The sequence below is a fragment of the Protomyctophum parallelum genome (genome assembly GCF_964188405.1).
Source record: "Protomyctophum parallelum genome assembly, chromosome: 15".
Lineage (NCBI taxonomy): Eukaryota > Metazoa > Chordata > Actinopteri > Myctophiformes > Myctophidae > Protomyctophum > Protomyctophum parallelum.
This window is the reverse complement of record NC_139710.1, coordinates 19441380-19467803: the sequence shown is the minus strand read 5'-3', so window position 1 is coordinate 19467803 and position 26424 is coordinate 19441380. Positions and strand designations below refer to the sequence as shown.

General features: G+C 41.6%; 3 protein-coding genes across 3 annotated transcripts in view; 1 reads left to right on the top strand and 2 right to left on the bottom strand.

Moving 5' to 3' along the window:
* Window positions 1-744: 744 nt before the first annotated feature.
* Window positions 745-7648, bottom strand: LOC310872147 (putative aminopeptidase W07G4.4). The gene is made up of 16 exons (XM_083783868.1): window positions 7553-7648; window positions 6323-6364; window positions 6125-6215; window positions 5468-5616; window positions 4903-5011; window positions 4695-4822; window positions 4506-4605; window positions 4292-4367; window positions 4121-4206; window positions 3892-3996; window positions 2422-2497; window positions 2136-2254; window positions 1937-2020; window positions 1746-1803; window positions 1417-1598; window positions 745-1287 (listed from the first exon to the last, which is right to left on the bottom strand). The coding sequence occupies exons 1-16, from the start codon at window positions 7561-7563 to the stop codon at window positions 1159-1161; spliced, it is 1545 nt and encodes a 514-aa protein (XP_083639994.1). The 5' UTR covers window positions 7564-7648; the 3' UTR covers window positions 745-1158.
* Window positions 7649-7904: 256 nt separating this feature from the next.
* Window positions 7905-12269, top strand: fahd2a (fumarylacetoacetate hydrolase domain containing 2A). Its single transcript, XM_083783576.1, has 8 exons — window positions 7905-7973; window positions 8417-8676; window positions 8950-9166; window positions 10513-10572; window positions 10684-10846; window positions 11098-11206; window positions 11353-11440; window positions 11825-12269. The coding sequence occupies exons 2-8, from the start codon at window positions 8417-8419 to the stop codon at window positions 11885-11887; spliced, it is 960 nt and encodes a 319-aa protein (XP_083639702.1). The 5' UTR covers window positions 7905-7973; the 3' UTR covers window positions 11888-12269.
* A 276-nt stretch (window positions 12270-12545) lies between these two features.
* gpat2 (glycerol-3-phosphate acyltransferase 2, mitochondrial) overlaps window positions 12546-26424 on the bottom strand; it is a 167300-nt gene continuing 153421 nt past the window's right edge. Inside the window, exons 17-23 of the mRNA XM_083784966.1 lie at window positions 22165-22349; window positions 21492-21569; window positions 16976-17098; window positions 16687-16807; window positions 15735-15803; window positions 14363-14418; window positions 12546-13224 (exon numbers count right to left, since the gene is read on the bottom strand). Of these exons, the coding sequence (XP_083641092.1) occupies window positions 13108-13224; window positions 14363-14418; window positions 15735-15803; window positions 16687-16807; window positions 16976-17098; window positions 21492-21569; window positions 22165-22349 (749 nt within the window). The 3' untranslated portion in view covers window positions 12546-13107. The remainder of the gene's footprint in view (window positions 13225-14362; window positions 14419-15734; window positions 15804-16686; window positions 16808-16975; window positions 17099-21491; window positions 21570-22164; window positions 22350-26424) is intronic.

Below are 26424 nucleotides of genomic sequence, written 5' to 3'. Positions count from 1 at the left end.
GTCATTCCGTCATTTCCGTGTCTAGTTTGAAGATGCCATAGCCTGGGAAGACGCTCATTCACGCTCTGATTGGCTAGTTGGTTGCCCGGCAATTTGTTTGAGCCAATGTGGAATGTATTGATGTTTTTAAGAAATCGCCATTGGCCAGCTACAATAAAGCATAAAAGTAGGCCATCCACCCGGCATGCTACGTAGTACGTATCCAATCACATTGCTTCTGTACATACCAGCTATGAGACCTAAACAGTTATGCTATCATTCATTACAATCTTTATTCTTTATACATACAAATATGTGTTGTTTAACTTAAACCTGCAAGTTTCCATCAAGTTTTCCTGTCTTAATTTAATTTCCTGTCTGGTCAGCACTTTTGCTGACGCTGCTACTATTGAATGTTATGAATTGTTCTGTCTCTAGTGCCCTGTTAGGATTTAGTCTTTTGTAATTAGTGTTTTGAATGGTCGTTTGATGTGTGTATTTTTACTATTATCTGGAGAGATACATTTCCTAATGAATAACAATTTCATTGCTATAATAAAAACAGCAGTTCTCTGCTGGCACAATATTTTGCATTTTTGCAATATCCATCTTTTGTGTTTGTTGCTTGAAGTATAAGGAAAGTAATCAATTTCCACTACCCAGATGTTACAATATAATTTTATTATAACCAACTGTACAATACATTTGACTTATGTACTGACATCTTTACTTTGGTCCAAGGTGTCATATAAAAAACAACAACTGTTGTTTGAAAATGTATTTTATTGATCAAAGAGGCATTTCTTTTTATCTGACTGGCACACAACATGAATCACACAACCAAGTCCTCAGTTTCACACGTAAAAAAGATGGCATTTTTTAATACCGCCATTTCACCCCTGAGTATATCAATACAGGCCACTCAAGTTAGAAATGGGAACACTGGACACTTGGTGTAGACTGGACGGACACTGCAGAATTTTATCAAAATAACTCGATGAATAAACTACTTTCTCACAGAACAATATTCCTCTGAGGTATTCTGGAATGTTGAAAAATGCATACATGTTTGTATATCCTGTGTGTTGAGCATGATGTCATTTCGGTTTGGGACGGCTGTGCAATTTGTGTTGTGACTAAGCATGTACAAGAGAGACAATTTGAATGATGTCCAACTCGTTAAGACAGAATGTAGTTGGTAGCCATGGCAAGGATTGGAGCACCTGTGGGCACTCCGGGGAAAGGACCACTGGACCCGGCAATATCAACATGGGAGTATGGTAGAGGGTTGGCAGAGTCAACACCAAACTAAATTCAAAACACCAAGAGAAAAGGAAAAAAAGAACATGGGTTATGATTTTACTGGTCACTCTTCGTAATCTTGCCATCATACTGTACCCACAGCATTTACAAATCTTCTTAGAATAATCTGTGTACCTTATCAAGCCCAGAGGCCATGATGAGGAAAGCTGCTGGGGCCTGGTGTCCTCGGGGAGTACCAGTGGATGGCAGGTTGTTGCTCTGGAGAATATCCTCATACTCAGACTTCCCTTTGTGGAACTCGTAGTCCTCTCGCCTAATGCTGGACACTTCAAACACGTCCCCCAAAACATCTCCAGCTAGACATAAAGCACCAGACACAGGTTTTTCAAAATAACTCAATTAAAGTTGAGGTGTGATTTATACAAAAGGATACTGGGCATTTCTGATAAGGTTCCTTTGGCATATTGTGACATGACGTAATAGTACCATTGTTGCCCCCTTACCTTTTTGCCACTGCATGGCGTTTCCAGAGCGCTGGGCTGGGCCGTTATCCATGATGATCTACACAAGGACAGATTCAATAGTTTAACAGACTGTACACATAATGTCTGAAATTATATAATTCTTTACATTTGAATACTCAGATGTTTGCCCATTTAAGTTGCAGTAGTGATTGCGTCTCAGCAGTACTCACAGAGTAGTTGGGTCCCATGGCCCGGATGGCATGACCAGTCAGAGTAGCGATAGTAAACAGCTGCGGAGATATCTCACGCACGGCCTGCAGACAAGAAACAAGAATACTGTGAAGATGAGGAACGCTGGTGTATGAACAGGAAGGAGGACAAGAGGACAACTGGAGTTGGTGAATCTATAGTAAATCACTATGTTCTGACCTTCTCCTTCATCTCACATAGAAGGTCCACCATAACCATGCGTCCCTCTGCGTCAGTGTTGCCCACTCTCACTCTGCGACCAGCACGGGACACCACCAGCTCATCAGCCACGTAGCAGTCTGAGTACACACACACACACACACACACACACACACACACACACACACACACACACACACACACACGTTAGTGTCCTGAGGAAATCATGAACATGACATGATGATGATACATCACTCACTGAGAGAGACAAACGTGTGTAGGCAACTGAAAATAGTCAATAACTAACCTGCACCCACACTGTTCCTCACCATCGCCATGGAGCCCACCACTTTCAGATTCTGTGGCCTCAGCTTGGCCAGGATCTAATGAGAGAAACAGGGAGGGAGGTGAATGTTATACTATTTTGGACACTTAACACGTAACATGGGAATGAAGGCAGCAACTGGTTGTTATAATACTAAGGAGTTCTACAAGCCCAAAACACGTCACACACGTCACACGGGGGTGCATACGTTGGTTAGACATACCAACATTCCTACAGTCATTAGTCTGACAACACCGTCGCTCCCGACATGTGCTGCGGGTTAAAACTAACTGTCACTATGTGTTGTTAGTTGTAAATTAAATGATTAAAGTCTTTATTCATTTAATATACAACAAGATATATTAGTGAACGAAAACCTGATGTGAATCAAGATCATGATCACATTTGAATCATCACATCATGTCATTGGAATGAATTTGGACACAGCCAGTGACAACCACACTCACACACTGCTCTTTTGCAAATAGCTGCATCTCCTCCTCCTGTCCCGTCTGTCTCTGTCACTGTGGTGGTCCGTGACACCGTGACCATGCACGTTTATGACAGTCTATATTAGATTGCCTCGCTGGCTCGCTGCAGTGGCTGGGCTGTCAAGTGTCAATTATATGAATGCGCAGCCTAAACCTTAACGTAGCCTATGTGGTAGGCCTACTGGTGGTGGTGGGGTGGATGGGTTACCCATCTCCGATGCGGTCCCCACTTGCGCTGGCATGGTACATTTGGCATTGAGCGACACGTCAGATTTATCCTTAAATGAGGACGAGACGAGGAGATTGCACATACCGTAACTCCAGAAAGACATGGTGCACTCTGCACTACTCTCCAATGTCCCTCCAAGTCATGAAAATATTCCAGCACAGGCAGCGCAAATTCTCCCATGTATGCGCTCATGCAAAACACTTGAATGGCTTGAGCATCTAACTTGCAACATTGTTTTTAATTGCGTGATTGTAATTGCTTGTACACTTGGAAATATTCTACCAATTTCATTTCACATGCCTTTACAAAATATATTTTTTTAATATGTATAATATGTATTAGTTTTATATACTGTACATTTTAGAAGTGAAAACATACGTTTAGATGTCTGTGACAGCCTGTCACAGGCATGAAATTAAGTGAAAATTCAGTGTGTCAGGCTATGTCAGCTGGTCAGACAATGCTGCTCCGCTTTTCTACCACAAAAAAAACAGGTGAGGACAAAGCCTATGACAGCTCCCGACCTGACGTGATATTTGGCCGGGCGCACGCCAAAGTTCAAGTTCGTGCTGGAATGATGGAAGTGCCAAGAATTTCGGCCATATTTTGCCGTATGCCGCGTTGATAGATGAGGGCCATAGACGGTGTCTATTTTACGTCATGATGATGTACGATGATAAGAGCGCCCCTCACTTCACATGGGTGTGATTTTTATTGAAGTGGCCCGCTTACTTGGAAGAAACCAGCGACGGCAGCAGCTCCACACTTGTCCCTGTGCATCCCAGCCATAAAACCTCCAGCTTTGATGTCTGCTCCACCAGTGTCGTAAGTGATACCCTGAAAACATGACAAAGGGTCTGTCACCTATTCAGACATTACAGTCACTAATAAGTGCACACTTTATTAAAGCGGCACTGTACATGTCAAACTTATTAATGTAATTATAGAGGTCCTTTCTCACCTTGCCCACCAGCATCAGAGTTTTTTGGATGGGTCCCTCTCCACAGTACTGGAGCTTGATTACTCTGGCCTGGTGACGAGGTACATCTGTATGGGAAATACGCAACACAATTATGAATATGATGTGGAACGTTAGAGATATTTCCCTGCCAGTTGAACTTGATTCTCCTACCGTTGGCACAGCGGTTGACTGCAGCCAGACAGGGGTACTCCTTCTCCAAGAAATGTACATCTTTCAACACTTCCACCTAGAAAACAGTCAACAGAGGAATGGTCTCAATAATTCTACTGGTAATTCTAATGAAGCAGTAACTGATGCATCAAAGCACTGCTACTGAGCTACTTTACAGTCTATAGGTTGTATATAAGGTAGAATAAATAAATACCTGCACAGGGCTGTCCTTGAAGAGTTCCTGGACATACTCTGCCACACGGGGAGCAGCCATACGCTCAGGGTCGGAGCCACCAATGTCACGGCACACCAGTCTGAAGGAGGGCGGTGAAGACAGGTACAGTATGAGCAAATGAGCAACAGAATATAAAAGGTTCTAGGTCATATTTAGTGCTGTGCTCACCTCCCACTCTCCAGAGCATTTGCCAGTTCCACCAGTTTCGGCCCTTTTTCGGCCTGTGTTACCCACAGGCCCAGAACACACACCTTGTATGGGCTGGGCTTCATGTTGGCCTCCCTCACCTCCAAGGGCTTTAAGCAGAGGAGATGTATGATTTATTAATTCATTTGTTGAATCAATATTCATCAACTGTGATGACATGTTTTCTCACCATGTAGAGCGCATGAAGAGCCCCAAGGGCTGCCACCAGGGTACTCTTCTCATAGTCACCGTGAGGAGGACAGACCAGCAAGGGCCGCTGCATACCTGCTTTCAAGGCCCTAAGGGGAGAGAGAAGTGAGACAGCACGGAACCAGTAAGATGTAGTGGGGGTAGATGAGGTGGAGTATATGGATTTTTTAGGGGCGCTAGCACCTCCTATATTCAGCTAGTGTAGATTTTCATCTTACACAAACATTAAATTCCCATTGACAATGAATGGAGAATTTACGTCATATGTGGACGAGCAAATCAGCAATTTTTGTCCTACACAAACATTAAATTCCCATTGACAATGAATGGAGAATTTATGTCATGTATGTAGACGAGCAAATAAGACAATTTTTGTCCTACACAAATCGACAATGAATGGATGATGAAAGTACGATATAAGAGCACCCCTCACTTCACACAGGTGTGACTTTTAGAACAAAATGTTGATTGAATGAATGAATGTTAGTACAAAAAAAAAACGGTGTGTGACTGTTTCCATCACTGTTCAAGGTGCTGGGACTGACCGCTTTATGGCACTGACAGCGGCATCACTGAATCGCCTGACATCATCGTAGTCACGGTTCAAAGGGCCGGTGGAGGCAAACACCAGTCGATTACCAGGGGCACCAGGTACCTTCAACAGCACCACCTCCTCCCCAAGACCAGTGTCCACCTAGAGATCGGCAGAGGAGACACAGGGATACAGTTTGCGTTAGGTGGCATTAACCTGGATTCCTGGAATCCAGCCTGATTTTCGCTGTTCAACCTTTTCTCACTTCACTACTCAGTCCTATTTCACCCGTATTTCCATTACGTAGACAAGTTAGGAAGTGATTTGAGTTTTACATTGGACAGCACTGCCATCCCACCCCACCCCCCACAGAAGCTGCGGGCCGATTTATCCCGTTTGGGCACAGAGATAGGAGGCTTTCCATACTATGACGCGAAGCGAGAAAAAATAAATAACGCAGAACGTAGCAAGCAGTCTGGATCCCAGGCTATGAGGACTACAGGTGATGACTTCAAAAGAATATCACGATTATTACAAACATTTGCCTCGATTATTGCACAATTATAAAAAATACGTAGTAAATGATAAGGAAAATAAAATGCAAATAAAAAGCTTGCTTCTTGATTATACGGTTAGAAGTCGGTTATTGGTTCTATCAGTTTCAACTTACAGAGCTATAGTCCTGCAAGGGTGCTTTCAGACATTCCAGCTGTGGGCCCAGCGTGTCATGGCTCTGGGCCACCAACACAATGCCATCAAAACTACAGAGAAGAGGAAAAGCACTGTCTGTTAGAGAACAAGGCACAGAGAAAAAACTGAAGTGAAAATGCTTTGTGTACAAAAAAGAAAAACATGACTTGGTACTCACTTCGGGTCTTTACAGTCAGTGGTCCACTCAATGGGTTGGATGCTTAATAAAGTAATGCACAGAGTAATTACAACATCGTATTAATAATGAATCATGTATTCAAAGTAGTAAAAGGCCTTAACATTTGGGTTATATTCACACAAGGTTCTCAGAATTTGATTTGTATGTAATGGAAGAATATAGCCAGAACATCTTTCTTACTCCATCATATGAATCAAAATACAGGTCTGTATGTTTTGATAGATGCAATCTCTTGAGATCTTACTATTAGGCTGGGCTAGAGTTAATCCCTACTAAATAATGCAGGGATAGAGATAACACACTGGGGCAAAGTCTGGGGCTATGTGGGACCTTTGAGACGTTTACTTTTAACTAGGACTTCACTGAATGAGTTTTTTCTCTCTTTCATAATGCAAGAGGATCAGACTTGGCTTTTATACAGAGGGGTTGGTTAATGGTTACAATTTTGTTCTTAAGAAGTTATGAATATCGTGCAAAATTAATTCATATTCACACTGTACTCAAACAGAATCAATATGCAAAGTAAACATATCACGTTATGGCATCAAAGCTGCATTTATAATTTGTCAAGTTATGTTTACAGCTACACAGCCTTGAGACTTCATGCAATGGTACCTCGATGTTTTGGCTGGGACAATATTATATTTTATATGTTAGCACATTTCTTCTATTAGAGCTATTTCGCATTTGAGAAATCGCAGAAATGAGCGAAACAAAAATAAAGGGCATCACCCACCCACTACCTTCTTCGCGTTCAATTACACAATAATAGTAAAAGTATTAACCTTAAAATCAAACTAACCAGTGCAGTGATTCGTTATTCGTAATTGGGGGCCCGTTCTAAGGAAGCCATACAACGATGATCATGCAAGGAAGAAGGAACGGGATGTCCAAGAAGAGATCATATCTTTTCCACATCTTGTTTGATTGCATAACGGTTTAAAGCCATTTCACCGCGTGATAGGTGCACATAAATTAATGGCATAGTGAATCAAATAAAAACACAAATAAGTGCTAAGCATGGATCCATGATTTTTAATGAGAATGCATCCGAGTGTGCTTTAACAATATTGGACCAAATATTCTTTAAAGCGATTGGTCCTCATTCATTCGTGAGCACGCCGCACACTGCGACATACAGATCAGAAAATACTTAGGACTATTGATCGTAATTTCAAAATAATAACGAATTAAATGGATGAAGATTACCTGGTGCACATTGTTGTCCTCCTCCTCCGACGTCTTCAGAGAGAAAGAAACAGCTGACAACCGGTTCCAGTGTCCACCACCACTCCTCCGGTGGTTAGTTGTTCACATGACTTGAGCTCGTTGTTCACACATTGTTGTTGGGAATTGTAGTTTATCAAAACGGCTTTGTACAACGAGGAAGTGCAATCCTTGGAAATCATTTTCACAAAACCACTTCTTTACATAATATGGTATACATGGATACCAGCCAGGCGTTGAAGTGAGCGATGGCTGCTTCCTTTGCTAACTTCCTTTGCAACCCGAATGTGACCATGAACTACAAACCCAAACCCCGGAAGCAGGTGTATGGTACTAGTGGTTAGGCGAATTACGTCCAAAGGGCATTATGGTAAGAAACTTCTCACATGATTCTTGATAACAGGTTAGTGTTTTCATATTTGGTACTATACAAAATTGCATAAATAAAAACTATTAGTCACAAAACACCTAAACGCCAGCTGCAGATGCAGAACGCAGGTAGGCAGGCAGGCGGTCATTAATTCACACTGTTTTGTTTCCTTTTTTCAGAAAATGTGGTCTTTTCCAACACCAAACGGGTTTCTTATCGTGATCTCATGACTCACCATAAATCATAATCAAGTATAGGGTAGTTCCAGCTACTGATAATTGCACAAGTATAAGATAGACATGTTTTATCAACAGATTGTGAGCACTGAGCAGTTAACTAACACTGCTTTGCCAAAATGTGGTTACAATTTCTTTATTTTCTTTTTTCGTCTGTTACACAGTCAAAGGCTACTCTGCAACCAACCCTCTTCACCCACTGTCTTGCATTAGTTTAACTACCTAATCTATTCTCAACAGATGATACTTCCTCCTCCTTGCTCCTTGTTGATCTTGAGGAGTTTCTCCAATAAGTTACCAGTAAACCCAGGGAGACGTGGATTGTGCAGTGCAGCAATGCGGTTGGTGCAGTTTCATCATCACGGCGATGAAGGGGGGATAAGAGTGGGAATTGAACAAGGTGAGGGAGTAGTGGACTTGAAGGCTTTTGACCCCTCCATGCCATCGACCATGAGACAGCTGCTGGAGATGGGTGACAAAGGGCTGGAGGGTGCACACAGGTACAGTATGTCAGAATGGCACTGCCACATCAGGTTAAGCCATATACATTTCTTAAAAAAGTATTATAGTATCTCAAAACATCCAGATGCATTGCATTGTGAGCTTGTAGATCGGCTATTGGCTATCTTAGCTATTTAGAATTAGAAACGTAAGGGTTACATTTTGTTAAATGAACCCCATTCTCAATCCTACCACAGATCTCCATCCTATGTGTGGTCAGCACCAATTAACATCTTCCTACGTTTTCCTCTACACCCCCCCCCCCCTCTCAGGGCCCTGTCCTCTGGTCAATGTGTGGTGGCGCGGTCGGACATCAAGCTGCTGTCTCCTGTCCTGGCCCCAGAGAAGGTCATATGTGTGGGTATGAACTACCGCGACCACTGTTTGGAACAGAACGCCCCCATCCCCAAAGAGCCAATCATCTTCAGCAAGTTCCCCAGTGCCATCACTGGACCGTACAGTGACATCATTCTACCATCAGAGAGTCAGGTGAGACACAGACATGTAACAATACACTGTCAAATTGTTAATTTAATTCTGACAGTGTACAAATGGAACCCATAATGGTCCAGTTCATTCCATTTGTACACCCTCTGTCAAATTTATGTTGCGTTCACACTAGCGGAGACAAAAGCTACAAAACGACTAAGCATGCACAGTTATATTGCTGCTAATCTCTCAAGATAGATTCAGAGCTCCGCAGCTGTCGGCAACTCCTGTTACGTGTAGAGTTTGTAAAAAAGACACACTACTGGAAGAGGCTGAAGGAGAGTGAACAGGCCGACGTCTGGCGGTCTCTACACCGGAAATTCAAAGAAATTATTTTTCTTTTTGCAGATGGGTTCCCAGATTACATTGATGCAGACTCACTGTAAATAGTACAAGGAACTGGTTAACAGCAAGAATGACATTTTCTTCCTTTTACAGAACAGAGAATGGATTGTAAGAAGAGCGAAGGGAAGTGAAAATGATGAAACAAAAACATGACTGAAACTTTACTGCAGCAAATGTTAGAAATTAGACGGTTGGGGGGGGCGAGCCTGATAGTGGAGTGGTTGGGGCATGTACCATATACATGTAGGCTCTAAGTCTAATGCCTGACAGTGAGTGCCCGGTTTCACTCCCAACCCTGGTGGACTAATTGCTACATGTCACTACTCTCTCCTTGTTTCCTGTGTCTCTCCATTGGTACTTCAAAAAGTGAAGGGAATGTCTCAGACCAAGTGCAGACATTTTGTTGTATAATACTTCTTCCTGACTTGAGAACTGTCTCATCCAATTTCACTTTTCAGAAGAGTGCACATGAAATCAGGAGATTAACGGGAGAAATTACAAAATGGGAGCACAGCAAGAGAACGTGTTAAAAATAGTGAGACTCCTACTAGAATTGTGAGTCTTGGCATGTATGTGACATGCCTAACCTGACTCTGCCAGATTGCGGCAGTATTGAGTTCACCAGTTCCCTCCTCCTGCCTGGATCTGGGCTCTCAAGCAGAAACGATGAACCGGAAGCAGCGGGACAACAATCTGACATCTCCATAATCATTGCGAGTCTTGTTAGGTTGTGTTTACATTTGTGCTGTGGCACAGCTTCAATATGTCATCAGTCTCATGTTGATCCCGGCCGCATACAGCTGCATATCGCTCCAGTCTGATTTGGTCTGGAGTACATCGTCTCTGCCCGAGAGACACCAGACTCTCCCTTCTGGCAGAATGCAAATGTTGTCCAGCAGGGAGAGTGGTTTTACCAGGCTATGACATGCCTGCCCCTGCCTACTTTTAGATGCATTGTTGCAGAGGTTAAGTTGACAAACTGTGTGCTGTTTGATTTGAAGGAGGTGGACTGGGAGGTGGAGCTAGCCTTTGTGATTGGACGAAGGGGGAAACACATCAAGGTGAAGCGTCACACATCAACTATAGATAAAGTAAAATGACATACAGGACATTTTAAACCTACAGTTAACCCATTCTGACATATTGCCATCTGCCCTGCTCTTGTTATTCAGGTGGAAGATGCTCTATCATATGTGGCAGGGTTCACTGTAGCCAATGATGTCAGCGCACGTGATTGGCAAATGAAGCGCAATGGGAAGCAGTGGCTGCTGGGAAAAACATTTGACAGCTTCTGTCCACTCGGCCCTGCCTTAGTGACCACTGATTCTGTAAAAGGTGAGAGGGACAGCAAATGAGGCAACAAAAGACAAACGCTGGGGTAGAAAATGTAAAGTTACTGTTGTTGTAAAGGAATTATTAGTTTATTACTATTATAGATTATCACTGTTGGGCACATACCTTGTATTACTTCAGAAAATGGAAAAAGGTACCTGTGTCACAGGTTTCTGCCTGGCAGGCAACACCTTTTACAAGCAATTCATAGAATTAATTGAGGACTTTATAGGAACAAATTACTGTGCTTCCAGATCCCCACAACTTGGGCATTCGCTGTTTAGTTAATGGAGACACGGTCCAAAACAGCAGTACTGATCAGATGATCTTCAAGACAGAGGAACTGGTTGCGTGGGTCTCAAAGTAAGTTTGATACAGAGCATAGCTTGTGAGACTCAGGATTTCGCCATTTATGCCCGTTTGTCTCCTGTTAGTGTTAGATTCATTACCTTAACTCTGATCGTCTCCTGATAATGTGTGATCTGAACTGTGTTCGTCTCCTCTGATAGGTTTGTGACCTTAACTCCAGGCGATGTTTTCCTCACGGGCACTCCTCCAGGTGTGGGTGTGTTCAGAAAGCCTCCAGTCTTTCTCAAGGTGAGGATGATCAGGTTTTTAAACTACAAAATGAACAGGAAACAGGTACACCACCTTCTGGAAAACCCAGGACTACGGTTATGCACATACCCTGTATTATAATCCTGCCTATGCAAGGTTAAAGGTACCAATATTTGAACACGCTTATTGGTGCATTGTCAACACAATATCCCTTGCAATGCCGGGCAAGCTGGCAACGAGGTGTTTATATGGTAATAAAGTTGTATGTTAATCAAGTATTAAATGCCTGGTCATCACAATATTCAGTATGTGAACTGTATACAAGCTGAGTACAGCTTGAAAGAGCCTAATGCGTTTAGCCAGTACTAGTCAAAAACATAACCTTTCCGTGACTATATTTGAATAATTTCACCCTTGTTTCAGAGAGGCGATGTGGTGGAGTGTCAGATAGACCAGCTTGGATCTATACTGAACAAAGTGGTCTAACACGTGACAAACGAGTGAACCCTGCTCCCTTCCATCAAGCCACTGAGGACTGATTGCTAACTAAGAATAAGATCAATTAATTTACTGGTTTATAAGTTTACTGATGGCCTCTTAAAAAGAAGACAAAAAGACAATCACTGACAATCAGTGAAAATCTATTGAAGATGTGATAGGTTTCTGTTTTGGAATGGGTTGCTATGTTTGTGTGCTGGGATGTAAGCTAGGAGAAGTGAAGTATTTGTAATATTGTATAAACTAATTAGATGAGTCGTCAGGGCTTTCACGAACTCCCACAACTAAACTGTTGCTGTGATTGAAAATGTGATAAACTCTGCAAGTGTATGGATTTTTGACTTATTTTATATTAAAGATTATATTGTCATTTGTGTATATTTTATTGTACAAAGTTAAACTTCCTTGTATACCGGTACTTTTAAAGACATATCTTGTTGCCTTGGAGGAACTTTGGAGCCCAACTGTTGGATCTTGGCTGTAACTCAAGCCCACCAAATTGATCATAATTCGACCTGCTACTATCCTACCTTGGGGCCCATTTGTCTATGCCAATTATTAGCTCTTTTAAATTCACCTTAGATTCCACCACTGAATGACCCATTGCATATAGTCAGACATACACAAGGACATTTTGAACTTTTTTATCCATGGCTTCTGGATTTAGAACAAAGTCAGCAATGATTGAAGTCACAGTATTGTTAAACTGTGTTGGATCCTAACAAAAATAGAATTGTATCTATGTGTACGTGTGTACATCACAACCAATAAAATAAAAAATATTGCTGCCTAGAATTCCTCCCAGAAATAAAGGAACTAATGGAATATTCTCCGCCAAGGAAATGCTACACATTCAGGTAAAAGAAAAACATATAAAATGTATAATATTTCTCTTAATCTGTCTTTTCAAATACAAAAAAAAACTGAGCAGCAAATTTCAATGGTATACCACCATAGCCAATGAGAAACTAAAATAATGCAGTTCTCAAAAACAACACTGGGTGGCACTAGTGCTTCAAACTTAAACAAACAAAAAACCTTTGGGGTGGCACTAATGCTTCAAAAATAAAACCCCCAAACCTGAACAGATGCTGAGTCGAATGTTAAAAGAAAAACAACATGCAACACCTAAATATACAGAGACTGCTGCTGAATGCTGTGACCTAAGTAATGGTCAACAGTCAAATCAAAAGGAACCGATTTTCGTATCAATCATAGATATATTGTGAGATGAAACACTGTAGTTTATGTTGGCTGTCTGCCAGCTGGAAGCGGGGACTGACTGCCAGGAACATGCCGCTTCTTTGCTGCTCCTCCACAATGACCTGCGGACACAGACACTCATGTAATATAAAATAAGACACATTGATATAATTTCAACAAGGGTAAAAAAAACCAAAAACTGAAAACTAACATATGCAATGCCAAATAATGTACAACAGACAATACAGTACTTAAATGAAAGAAAGAAAATACAGTAAGAAGAATCAACTGTTTAATGACAGTAGTGGTTCTCACATGTGACCTCGGAGTGAGACTCTTAACTATCATTTGCCTTTGTTAGCTGCATAAAATCTGCAAGCAGCTTTCCCTAATTCCCTTCTGACATGTCACAATTTCTAAAGCCCGGAAGCCTCAAGCACTAACATCGATTGATGTAAAATGGTATAGAGAAGGGAGATAATGCGACAGCCTGTATATGAAGCCTTTGTGGCTAAATATAGTGCTAGTGCTCTATTTTTGCAGGCAATGATTGCCAAACCACAGAGTACTACTGTACACATGCAGAGGGTGAACTGAATGAGTGCCAAACTGTCTCCAGCGATTTAAAGACCAAAGCTGAAGCACCAATGTACTGTACATGGCATCTCCATTGTTGGGAATATGCAGGGGCAAGTGTTGAACTTCAGTCCACCCCTCTTCTAATTTTAAGACTTATGTCCCTTCAGCTCTATTCATTCCCTTTAGAGCTCCCTGACCAAACTTAGTGTACAGCTGAATTTCTTGCCTGATAACTCTGAATTGGGTAGGGAATATGGATGGAGTATTGATCTACTTAAAAGAAAACAAAAGTGTTGCGATATTATCAATTATGGCCTTTAGTTGCTAAGACTAAAGCCATTGCTCTCTGGATTCAAGTTTGATCTTAACACTTCTGCCAACAAGCTGGCCAGACTAGAATCAGTGGGCTTAATTTCTTGCCTGATAACTTTAAATTGGATGGGGATGGAGTATCAAGATCATTTTAATTCAAATCCTATTACATTGAGAAAGTGGTAATTATGATCAATTACAGGCTTTAGTTTGGTTTGGGCTCACACAAAGCTTGGTACACCTGGGGTCTGGTTGGTGACTGAATAGAAATTCTGAACCGAGGCGGACGTTCTCTAGTAACAATTCTGTTCAGAGTCGGAGCTACATTTAGACACACAAAAAAACAACACACATGCGGCTGTCACTTACCCCCAAGTCTATTAGAGTTCTCACTGCAGTGCGTGCCATTTCCTCTGAGCAGCTCTCTATGAAATGTGGCACAAAGACTTGCATACATCAAAACCGCAGACAGCTTTTCAATATTCTTTTTAAACACCACCTCCAGATAATACTAAAGCCATTACCAGTCGGATGGATGGCATTTTATGCAGCGTAATGCTGAAGAGCATGGTTCCTCTTTGCCTTATTTCATATGGTTCTTTTCCACCACAAGAATCAAGCAAACTGCACTGTGCTGCTGTGTAAGATATTTTCTGTATAACTCTGGGAACTCAGCCTAAAATAATGGCAAAAAAATGCCGATCTACAAGCTCACAATGCGCCACAATGTGACGCATCTTGAGCTTGTAAATTTGCTATTTTCTTTTACATATTTCTTTAATGACGTATCTCCCCATTCAGGGATGGATTCAGTTTTAATAGAAACTCTACAAAAAACTATCAAATAACTTCACAGGTTCTGGAAAATGTCAGGTTATGGGTTACCCTTTGTAGTCGAATAGAGCCATTACTGAGGAAGGCAGTGTGATATTTGAAGTGTGGGAGTATTAGTGGTGTGTCATGCTCGTTGCACGGTACCACATTGACGTGCATGCGCAGGTGCGGCACGGTACGGTGAACACGTGTGCCTGCTAGAACGTGCTCCGCAAGATTCAAGAGAAGACGCACCAAATAGCCTACGCAAATCCAGTGGTTAGTTGCATAACAGGTTTACTGGCGGTGAACGCGCCCCACTAGATTCACGACATGTCAAGTACCCAAATCAAATGGCTACTTTGCATAACAGGTTTAACTGTTTACTTGAACGTTCTTATATGATATAAAAGCAACACAGCACTCCGTTTGCATGCAACAAGAATGCATCCTCCTCCATCAAAGAACAAGAGATTTGTCCAAAGCAAACTTTTTAGTTTCGCTAGTGGAGCACAGTAAAGAAGTTGTCTGAATATTTTAAGTCTAATTTTGTGTTTGTGTGTCTAAAACTCTCACGCACATGGACTGAACCAGTAGTTTTTATTTAAAAAAACATACGTCAACATTTATTTATTTTTAACCTGGTGCCAACGTTTGTGCTATTGCCATTGAGAATGCATTGGGCGTTTAAGTTAAATAACTCAGAAACTATAAAACATTTCAAAGTAAAAAGTTCCAGCATGTGTCTCCACAGTCAGCTAGCTGAATTATAAAAAGTGTGAATGGAGTTTCTAGGTGAAAGTGATTTTTTGAAAGTGTTGCGTGGGCACACAAAGTGTTAAGAACTTAGGAAAATCGATTTGTGTGTGAACGTGGGTGCATGTGTGAGGGAGAGACTTGGTCGGTGGATGCAGGAAATTGCACTCACCGTAGTGCTGTCTGTCCTTATCCGACATGTTGCACAGATGCAAATGTATTTGAGCAACACAGACAGCCTCTGTATGAAAAAAAACATTGTTCAGTACAATATATATATATATATATATATATATATATATATATCTAAAAAATCAAAAAAATGGAGTTAGGTAGTTTCCTCCCGACAGCAACGATATACATATATATATATATATATATATATATATATGTATATCGTTGCTGTCGGGAGGAAACTACCTAACTCCATTTTTTAGATTTATTTTTGCATAAATCAGTGCTATTGAACACCCTTTACGTCTGTGTTGTTATGAAAATACTGGATCAATGAAAAGTAGTAAAAATTACATTGGACCCTAGTGTAATATAAGGTTTTTTAAAAATAATTTCCTGAAAATATTACATTTTGGAGTTAGGTGGTTTCACTCACACACACGCGCACACACACGGCAAATGGAGCCAGATACTCCATTCCAAAGGGAAGTGCATATTGCATGCTTGGTCTACCATGACATGTAACTGGTTCCACGTTCAAGTTAATAATATATCTATTATGGTCGATCCATAATGGTGTAGCAGTATAGTCTTATAGACTAGTAGTGGTCATTAATAATCATGAAAGGTGGGTGAGCTGGAACAAAATGGGAAAATGGCTTGTATGGAGAGATCGCAAGTATCAAGGACACAGGAGGACACAAATTCATTATTCAATATGAGTTCATACAGGGCACAATCTGTTTTAATACTCTCAACAGTCTCCCATCTACAAGATGGACATTAACGTTAACTTAATTTGTATACTCTAAAAACAATTAATACAACAATGAATACATTACTGTGTATATATACACTGTACATGTATATTGTATATAGTACATATTCCCTAGGCTGGAGAGGCACGCGCACACACACACACACACACACACACACACACACACACACACCTGGCAGAGGAGTACAGAGGAGATCCAGTCCCTGTGTGGCCGAGCGCAGTGCCCTCAGATGCCCAGATAGCAAACTACAGAGGAAGAGGAGCATCTCTGGACACTGGGACGGCTGGCTCAACTAGAGGGACAAAAACAATGTCAGGAGGTTGATGGGATATAGCTGGATGCACAGACAATGACAGCTAGAGCAATACAGACCAAGTCAGGATGATTTACATGTTGGTCAACTGTACAAAGTCAGGGAATAAGGCGTGTGAGTTGAGATTGTGTGTGTGTGTGTGTGTACCTTGTAGAAACGAGACTCTCCATCCTCAGAGTCAGACTCATCGTGGTATGGGTCATCAGAGGTGCTCCAGGAAAGGGTGCCCAGTTTCCTGTAGGCATCACAGGCAGGAGCATCCCTGAGAACCTGGCCACGCCATACAGAGAACAAGAGTCAGGTAGGAGGAGCAATTTATTTTGCTATCCTATATAAAATGTATATAGGATAGATATGTACTACTGTGTGCATCAGGTTTGCCATCTTGTTCGTGTTTTATTGATTTCCGGGCATGCGTCGGTGTGAGCTTTAGGCCTGTGCTGCAAAACGGATATTTTCGTCCACCATTTAAAAAAGATCTCTGCCTATTAGTGGGGTTCCGTCTCCATGTTAAATTTAGTTGTCATTTACAACTCATGTAAAAGTTTCACTTTCAGTACTAATTTGAAGGTGAGGGTCTATAGAACCATTTTGGTTCGAGTGGCAATCACCAAAATAAAATAATTGGCCTATAGGGGGCGTAGTCAGGTGCCAACCCTCATCAGCCCTACCAAAATATGTAAACTGTTGTAACTTTTGATTAAATTATCCAATCTGAACATATGATATATGTATGGATTCACAATCAGGAGTAGCATTTGGTACTTAAACCTTATTACACATATAATATTTGTTTCCACCCAGTATTGGTGTATATCCACAAAATAGCAGGAAAAACGAGCTAAAAACTAGTAGTGGGGTCCCTAGACAGAACGTCATTTACAACTCAACAAAAGTTTAACTTTCACTTCTAATTTGTAGATAATGACCTATAGAACAATTTTAGTTTGAGTGGCAAGTCTACAAATTAAAAAATATATATATTTTGCCAAATTTCCAAAATGGCCAAAATCGGAATTATTATTATTTGAAAAATGTCTTAATTGTATTATATTGCTGTTTTTTCTTTGTTTTTCTTGCTATATCAAGTTAATCCTGTGTGAGGAATCAACTGGATTTCAAATATTAATGTTTTGAATAATCTGATATAGAAACAAAATAAAGATGGCTGCCAATGTACATTGAATTACTACATTACGCCTAACTTCTATCCTGTTGAACCTAGAATGGTGATGTTGGTGCCTATACCTATGTTATCATGAATGACTAATTGTATAAAAACAAAATACATAAAATAGGACAATATTTCACACAAATGAGACAATGCAGTACATATGCGGGGAACTAAAGTTAGATATTGGAATATAATACACCACTCCTGTGTTATATTTGTTTATTTTATTTTAGTTAATTATACTATGTACTGACACTATAGGGGGCAGAGTAGCAGGTGTGTCTTAATTGTTCAGACTTGGTATCTTGTTAGTTATAAGACTAAGCATACTGCAGAAGAGCATGAGCTGCACTGATTGCTCTCTTGTGGTATTGATATTTTGAAGGTATACGCAAAAAAGTTAAACATGTCATGAAGGATCCTAAAGTGTTTTTTATGAATATGGATAGTCATGTGGGATAAGTGGCCATCCCAATAGTATGAGCTAGCATTAACCAAAGTAGCCTGTAGCTATAGCACAGGCTAAAACTAAAGGCTAGCTACAGTATAGCAATTATGCTGAGGAAGAAATTGTGTTTTCATTATTTTCATTATTATTATTACAATGGTAAATGTGAATGTAGCTATATGCACTGCTGACTGTTTTCTTGTATTAATATGTTGAGGCAAACTGTTAAATACAAAAGTTATATAATAATATAACAGAAAACTAAACCTGGATAAAGTATTTGTCTGTTATGGCTGGGACAACGAAATGGCAGTTGTGCATTTTGTGCCAAAAGCAAACTGAGGAAAGACTTGTTTGCCCTCTTGCAAATCCAGTTGCCAGTCGTAGAGTAGGACATCATAAGCCTTGCAAGTCAGTTCAGAGCAATTGACGCTTCTCGATCCCCACCCAGACGTAGAACTTCCAGATGCAGAATCCATGAAGCGAAATCGTGCATTCTGGCATACAACTTGTCCGCATCTGTATAGGGCAACAGCACTTGACAGTGCAAAAAAAAGGCATTCTGGAGGTGCTGTGGCATTGGCAAGAAGATCATGCCGGACATGGTGCACCTGTTAATCATAATAAATGTCTCTTTTGTGGTGAAGAAACATATGCAGCAGACCATTCATTCCAGAAGGTAGAACTCACCCAAGAGATAAACGACAAGGCAGTTGCGCTAGGAGAAGACCGTATCGTGGCACTCCATGACTATCCATATTCATAAAAAACACTTTAGGATCCTTCATGACATGTTTAACTTTTTTGCTTACCTTCAAAATATCAATACCACAAGAGAGCAATCAGTGCAGCTCATGCTCTTCTGCAGTATGCTTAGTCTTATAACTAACAAGCTACCAAGTCTGAACAATTAAGACACACCTGCTACTCTGCCACCTATAGTGGCAGTAGTACTGCATTGTCTCATTTGTGTGAAATATTATATATTGTCCTATTATATGTATTTTGTTTTTATACAATTAGTCATTCATGATAACATAGGCATAGGCACCAACATCACCATTCTAGGTTCAACAGGATAGAAGTTAGGCGTAATGTAGTAATTCAATGTACATTGGCAGCCATCTTTATTTTGTTTCTATATCAGATTATTCAAAACATTAATATTTGAAATCCAGTTGATTCCTCACACAGGATTGACTTGATATAGCAAGAAAAACTAAGAAAAAACAGCAATATAAGAAAATTAAGACATTTTTCAAATAAACATAATTCCGATTTTGGCCATTTTGGAAATTTGGCAAAAATATATATTTCTTTAATTTGTAGACTTGCCACTCGAACTAAATTTGTTCTATAGGTCATTATCTACAAATTAGAAGTGAAAGTTAAACTTTTGTTGAGTTGTAAATGACGGTCTGTCTAGGGACCCCACTACTAGTTTTTATTTTTGTGGATATACAGTATACACCAATACTGTGTGGAAACAAATATTATATGTGTAATAATGTTTAAGTACCAACTGCTACTCCTGATTGTGAATCCATACATATATCATATGTTCAGATTGGATAATTTAATCAAAAGTTACAACAGTTTACAATTTTGGTAGGGCTGATGGGGGTTGGCACGTGACTACGCCCCCTATAGGCCAATTATTTTATTTTGGTGATTGCCACTCGAACCAAAATGGTTCTATAGACCCTCACCTTCAAATTAGTACTGAAAGTGAAACTTTTACATGAGTTGTAAATGACAACTAAATTTAACATGGAGACGGAACCCCACTATATACGACAGAGATATCTCTGTCCACACACAAACGCAGAAACGCATTGAACACAGGAGAAAATGTAAGCTTCAATTGTAGGCTATATTATATTTTATTTTATATTTACACTTACGAGGTGCCAAATACATATAGGCATATCACATTTTATTTATTAATTAATAAGTACCGCATTTTAAAAGCCACCTAAATTGTGAGTGGAAGTGGAACATGTTTCTTTCATTGTCTGTCAGCATGTCACACTATGTGCGTAAATCCCGACTCTCAACTTTTCTCTCCATATAATTAAAAAAATGATATAGACACTTTCCAATCCATTTCTCTGGCAAGTCCTGCACAGCACCCGCAACCAGTTGGGAGCTTGTAGAGTGGCTATTTTCGAGGTGTATAATAAATGTCATGTTATAATGTAGGCTAATAAAGGTTCACGCGCACACATTGTCGGCATGCAGGCACAGTGACAACGGAATACAGTCAAGGGTGCGCCCCTTATTACCTAAACAGGAGAGAGATCTGCCATACCGTATATGCGCACGGTGACCCACTGTATACTTTCACCTCACCAACCACGCTATTTGATGCGATTGCATTCACATCTCTCTCTCTCTGCACCCTCTCTCTCTCTCTCTCCCTCCATGACCATGAAATGGAGAGCAAAATACAGCACGAGAATAGTTTCACATGGCTATGCACACACCACGCATAGACTTGTTGTTGGTGTACTGCGCAATGGCATTTGGCCTGGGTCCTTAATAGTAGGTTAATATCCTCAGTTTCTCTCTAGCTGTCCACAATTAACCTATTGTTCAAGCTTCGCACTCGGCACCAATACAAATGAAATCACCAGTCCGCACTGGACTAGTAGGCTGATATATTATTTATTATTGGATGCAGCAGAGCAGAGACTTTGCTCCCTGGTGACGTGGTGCAGTTGATGCAACATATGATAAGTTTTAAAGTTGTTAGAAGTGATATATAAACATGAACAATCGGATAGATATCCGTGTCGTTTCCATGCAGGCGCAAGCTGCATTTCTTACCTAATTATAGTAAAAATGATATGCGCTAATGAGCGGTGACGTCATTGTTTCTCAAAAGCTCCGTTTCACATGGCTACACAGATACACTTTCCGGTTTGGAAAATCTTCACTTATTTATCCGTTTCCAAAAACCTCCGTTTGAGTGGCCGAAAATGCTGTTTGCGTGTGGCTGAAAGGCCCAAATGCGCAAAAGATCCAGGCCTTAGTCTTACCTCCTCCATGATCAGGACGCCACAGCGTACCAGGCTGTCCACTGCCTCCACAGCAAAACCGTTCGCAGATTGACAAGGCTGGAGAGGAGAGAGAGGGAGGGAGATAGACAATGAGAGAGCTCAGTTCTACTTCTCAATGCTTAATGCTATGATTCGCCTCGGGGACAACAGGGAGTTAGCGAGGCCAAATAGCTCAGACATCTGAGAATTTCTGAGGGAGGACAGCTGCCAGACAGCATTAAATGTGTAGCGGAGAGGTTGTTTAAAATGAGAGGAGGAGAGATAGGAGGCCGCAGGACCAGAGGTAAGAAAGGTATTAGCCGGTGAGAAATTGGAAGCTAGACGCGCCTGCAAGGAAAAAAAGACTCGACGAATGGAGATGAAGGCAGCAGTGAGCAAAGAGGGCAAGAAATAGTATTTATGGCTTGGATTAAGAGCCCTTGATGTCAGATGGAATGCACTCACACACGCACGCACGCACACACACACACATCACACATCACACACACACACACACACACACACACACACACACACACACACACACACACACACAAGATGAATGGTTGTTCGGCTCCATTAAATGTCCACTGAATAAGATACGCTGGATGGACCCTGGTGTGTGTGCGCGCGTGTACGTGCATGTTTATGTGTGATGTGAATTGATGCTCACCGGCATAAAGCCCGGAGGCAAGAGGTGGCAGAGCTGCAGGGCTCGCTCGGTTAGCTCCGTCTGACACAGAGCCACATCAAACTCCACGTCAGCTTTGGCCTCGTCACCACCCGCCTCAGCACACCTTACCCCACTGCCGATGCCACTGCCAGCCACGCCACACAGCATTGCCGACACTGAGCACGCTGGGAACACACGCATAAGCGGTTTGATCATTTCGTTGGATAATAGAGATGGTGCAGAAACACGTCACTTAGACAGGCCTTTTCGACAACACAATGAACATGTCTACGGATTATTGCTATAGACTCTGCCCTTAAGACAGAGTAAGGTACATTTGAAAATTGTAGGCATAAAACTGGGCCTATGTAGGCCTGCATACTAGCATAGACATGGATAGGTGAAATGGGCTGAGCAGCATTGTGTTAGTAAACACAAAATACAGATAATCAAAATGTTACTAGACAGTTTATATCACTTCTTATCCACTGAATCGGAATCAACTTTATTGTAACATCACAGGTTTCCAGATTTAAAGCAGTGGTAATTTTTATGCAAGCTCCATAGGGCGCACCGGCTGGCCAGGGGGAGGTAGTTTAGAGACCAGGATTACATGGCCAAAGCATTTTCGGGGGTCCCCAGCCAAAAACCTTGGAGACACGGGGAGAACATGCAAACTCCACACAGAAAGGCCCTTTCATCAACAGCGCCTTCAACACGATCCAGCCCCTACTGCTTGTAGAGAAGCTTGTGCTGATGGGGGTTGACCAAGGACTGGTGGCATGGATCACCAAATACCTCTCAGGCAGACCGCAGTATATGAGACTGCAGGGTTGTCGGTCAGATTGATTGATTGATTGAAATATTTATTAACAGTTTGTAGAATTTACAGTACATTTTAAGCACAAACTCAATACAAAGACTGTTAACTGTGAGTGGACGACCCAATTAAGCATTACACTTCAGAGGTGCTGGTGCGCAACATGGGTGCCCCCCCGGGCACCGTGCTGTTACCCTTCCTGTTCACCCTCTAAACATCGGATTTCCGCTTCAAATCTGAGACCTGTCACCTTCAGAAGTTCTCAGATGACACCGTGGTGGTCAGCCATATCTCCGGCGATAACATTTTGGAGCATGATGGTGTGGTGATGGACTTTGTGGTGTGGTGTGAGGCAAACCACCTCCGGCTCAATGCCAGCAAGACCAAGGAGATGGTGGTGGATTTCCGCAAGATCAGGAGAGAACCTCTGGTGCCCAGCACCATAAAGGGGGAGGTGGTGGACAGGTACAAATCCTTGGAATACACCTGAACAACTCACTAGACTGGTCGGACAATGCTGAGGCACTTTCACAGCAAAGGGAAGAGCAGGCTGTTCTTCCTGAGGAGGCTGAGATCGTTTGGCGTGTGTAACAGAATGTTACACATGTTCTACCAGTCTGTTATGGCGAGTGCTCTCTTCTTCAGAGTAACGTGCTGGGGGAGGAACAACAGAGCGGGTGACACTCACATGTCACAACCTAAACAGGCTTGTGAGAAAGGCAAGCTCAGTTGTGGGGTCCCGCCTGGTGGCAGTGGAGGAGGTGGCTAGGGTAAGAACAGCAAGGAAGCTCGATGCCATCCTGAATAATACCTCTGACCCCCTCCACCTAGAGATAACTGGGTGCTGGAGTAACATGCGCGGCAACGACAGATTCACCCTCTTGACACGTAGGTGTGAAAGCCTTTTGAAGTCCTTTGTGCCTGTTGCACACAGCATTGCTATTAAATGTCTTGCCTCGTTTTTTGTATCTATTCCAAATACTCCATGGAGTGGACCTGGTGAGACGTAGGAGGGGCCCGGACAGGAGTCAACCCACAGAGCCTAGTCCCTCCACATGCCAGAATAGTACCTCTCAGTCATAGTAGTACTCATAGTAGTTCCGGAGTGGTTCCAACGGATTGTGCAGCCCTGTCTTTCCCTAGTGGGTCTGATCGAGGGTAGCTACTGGGGACTTGATCACCCCGGCTGGGTCACCTGAGTGAGGGGTATGATGTTCGCGAGACCCGAAACCCTGATGACCTTTGGATACATCACTGAGGATACGTCCCAGTTGCATCCATGCAATGTATTTTCGTTCAAATTATTCCTTTGTTCTTAACTAAAACCTTCTTCCGGGATCTTAATAGTTGTATTTCTACTTTTATTTGGAATAAAGCCCGTCTGCATGCCAAAAAAGCTCTTTTGGAATTATCAAGACCATCAGGAGGCCTGCGGTTGCCTAATTTTATGTTTTATTACTAGTCGGCGAATATTAAAAAGGTGAGTTATTGGGTTGCGGTCCATGAATACAAACATGGCCCAATTTGGGCCAGTATGGAAACTCTAACAGATCCCGGGATCTCTCTAGTGGCCATGTTGTGCTCCACACTGCCTAATAGTAATTCTATACGCTCTAGCAATCCAGTAATAAATAGCTCTCTCAGAATCTGGCGCCAATTCAGAAAACACTTTGATTTTAATAATATGTGTGGCCACATGCCCTTGACCGACAATCATCTTTTTCCTCCCTCGCGGGAGGACTCAGCTTTTAAAACATGGCACTTCAATGGCTTGATTTTCTTTAGCGACTTATTCATAGATGTTACATTTGCATCCTTTAAAAACCTCCAAGATGACCATGAGCTACCAAATTCTCTCTAGCATATCTAATATATATAAGGCTTTAAAGGAGATTGGCCCTCCTCTCTTGGATAAAACAAAATCTAGACAATAATTTAGAGCTGGAGGAAGAGACGTGGGAACTCTCTTTGAAGCATATTCATACTACCTCTTTATGTCTTAGACATTGCCTAATTCAATTCAAAAGAATACATCGTTTGCATTTCTCGAGAGAAAAACGATCTAAAATGTATCCTGACATTGACTCTACTTGTATAAGGTGTCATCTGGAGCCAGCCTCTGTTGGACATATGCTTTGGGGATGCACTTCCTTGAACCCGTTTTGGAATAGTATAGTATAATAGTATTTTTGATGCCTTCTCAACCATTTGTCATATACCAATTGCGCTCAACCCGATAACTGCTATATTTGGAGTTCCCAACGACGATGCACCGATTACTTCTCCCCAAGCCAATTTCATAGCTTTTTCTACACTCATAGCGAGACTTATTCTCCGCAACTGGAAATCTGATAAACCTCCAACATTCACAAGTCGGGTCAAGGATGTTCTATCCTTTATACCATTGGAGAAGCTCAGATACAACGGGTACAAATCTCGGCAGAAATCTGTAAAGGCTTGGTCCCCTTTCATTGAATTCACCCTTTCACTATCTTTTGATGCTGTATCCTAGCTGTTATAAGTGTTTTCCTTCATGTCATTTTTCTGTTTCCCTTGATTTCTAGAAAAGATGTACACTCTTAACTTTTTCAAAGTTTTTCATTTGTGCTCGTCATGTTTTATAGTGATAATTGGATGTGTGGTAACCTATTTTCCTTTATCAATTGTACTACTGTCTGGTTAGAGTCTGGTTGGTTCACTGTGTAGCCCCTTAATCTAGTAAAAGACAATTTTTATTGTATTTATTTTATTTTTTATTATTGTATTCATTTATTATTTATCAAAGTCATACGATTTGTCACACACGTTACCGCAGTGACATTTTGCATTCATTTGACCCATCTCTTGGAGCAGTGAGCCGCAGCCAAGGAGCGGTGAGCTGCAGCCGTGCCGCGCTCGGGAATCATTTGATTAGTAGATTTGACCCCCCAATCCAACCCTTTGATGCTGAGTGCCAAGCAGGGAGGCATTGGGTCCATTTTTAGTCTTTGGTATGACCCGGCCGGGGATCGAACCCCCAACCTCCCAACCTCTAACCACAAGGCCACTTTCTGTAATCAATAAATCATTTATTTAGTTTATGGTTTTATTATTGTTGCTTTTGTTGTCTTCTTCTTTTGAGGGAACCTGGGGGGGGGTATATGTAGGGTTGTTTGTCTATCAAAATTGAAAATCCTATAAATAAAGTTATATAAAAAAAATCTAATAATCAGCTCAGAAGAAAACATGCTGGTCGACCCATATTAGATAATACAATCCCAGTGTGGGGGTCCCAGACTGGGGTGAATCGAGGATCTACTAGCTAGCAAAGCATCACAGTGACTGCATATGCACTGGGAGCTTGGCATCATTGTGCTGCTGATTACTTTTTCCTTTGCTGTCAATAGCAACAGCGAGACCTCAGCATGTTTCATATTGCTCAGACTGTCGAGTTCTAATGG

Excerpts from the sequence above, each read along its gene's own strand:
- fahd2a (XM_083783576.1), top strand. The coding sequence starts at position 8,417 with ATGATACTTCCTCCTCCTTGCTCCTTGTTGATCTTGAGGAGTTTCTCC. Across the intron at positions 9,167-10,512 it reads TTCTACCATCAGAGAGTCAG|GAGGTGGACTGGGAGGTGGA; the intron begins GTGAGACACAGA and ends TTTGATTTGAAG. Across the intron at positions 11,441-11,824 it reads AGCCTCCAGTCTTTCTCAAG|AGAGGCGATGTGGTGGAGTG; the intron begins GTGAGGATGATC and ends CCCTTGTTTCAG.
- LOC310872147 (XM_083783868.1), bottom strand. Across the intron at positions 5,012-5,467 it reads GCTGTCAGTGCCATAAAGCG|GGCCTTGAAAGCAGGTATGC; the intron begins GTCAGTCCCAGC and ends CTCTCCCCTTAG. Across the intron at positions 4,368-4,505 it reads TCAAGGACAGCCCTGTGCAG|GTGGAAGTGTTGAAAGATGT; the intron begins GTATTTATTTAT and ends ACTGTTTTCTAG.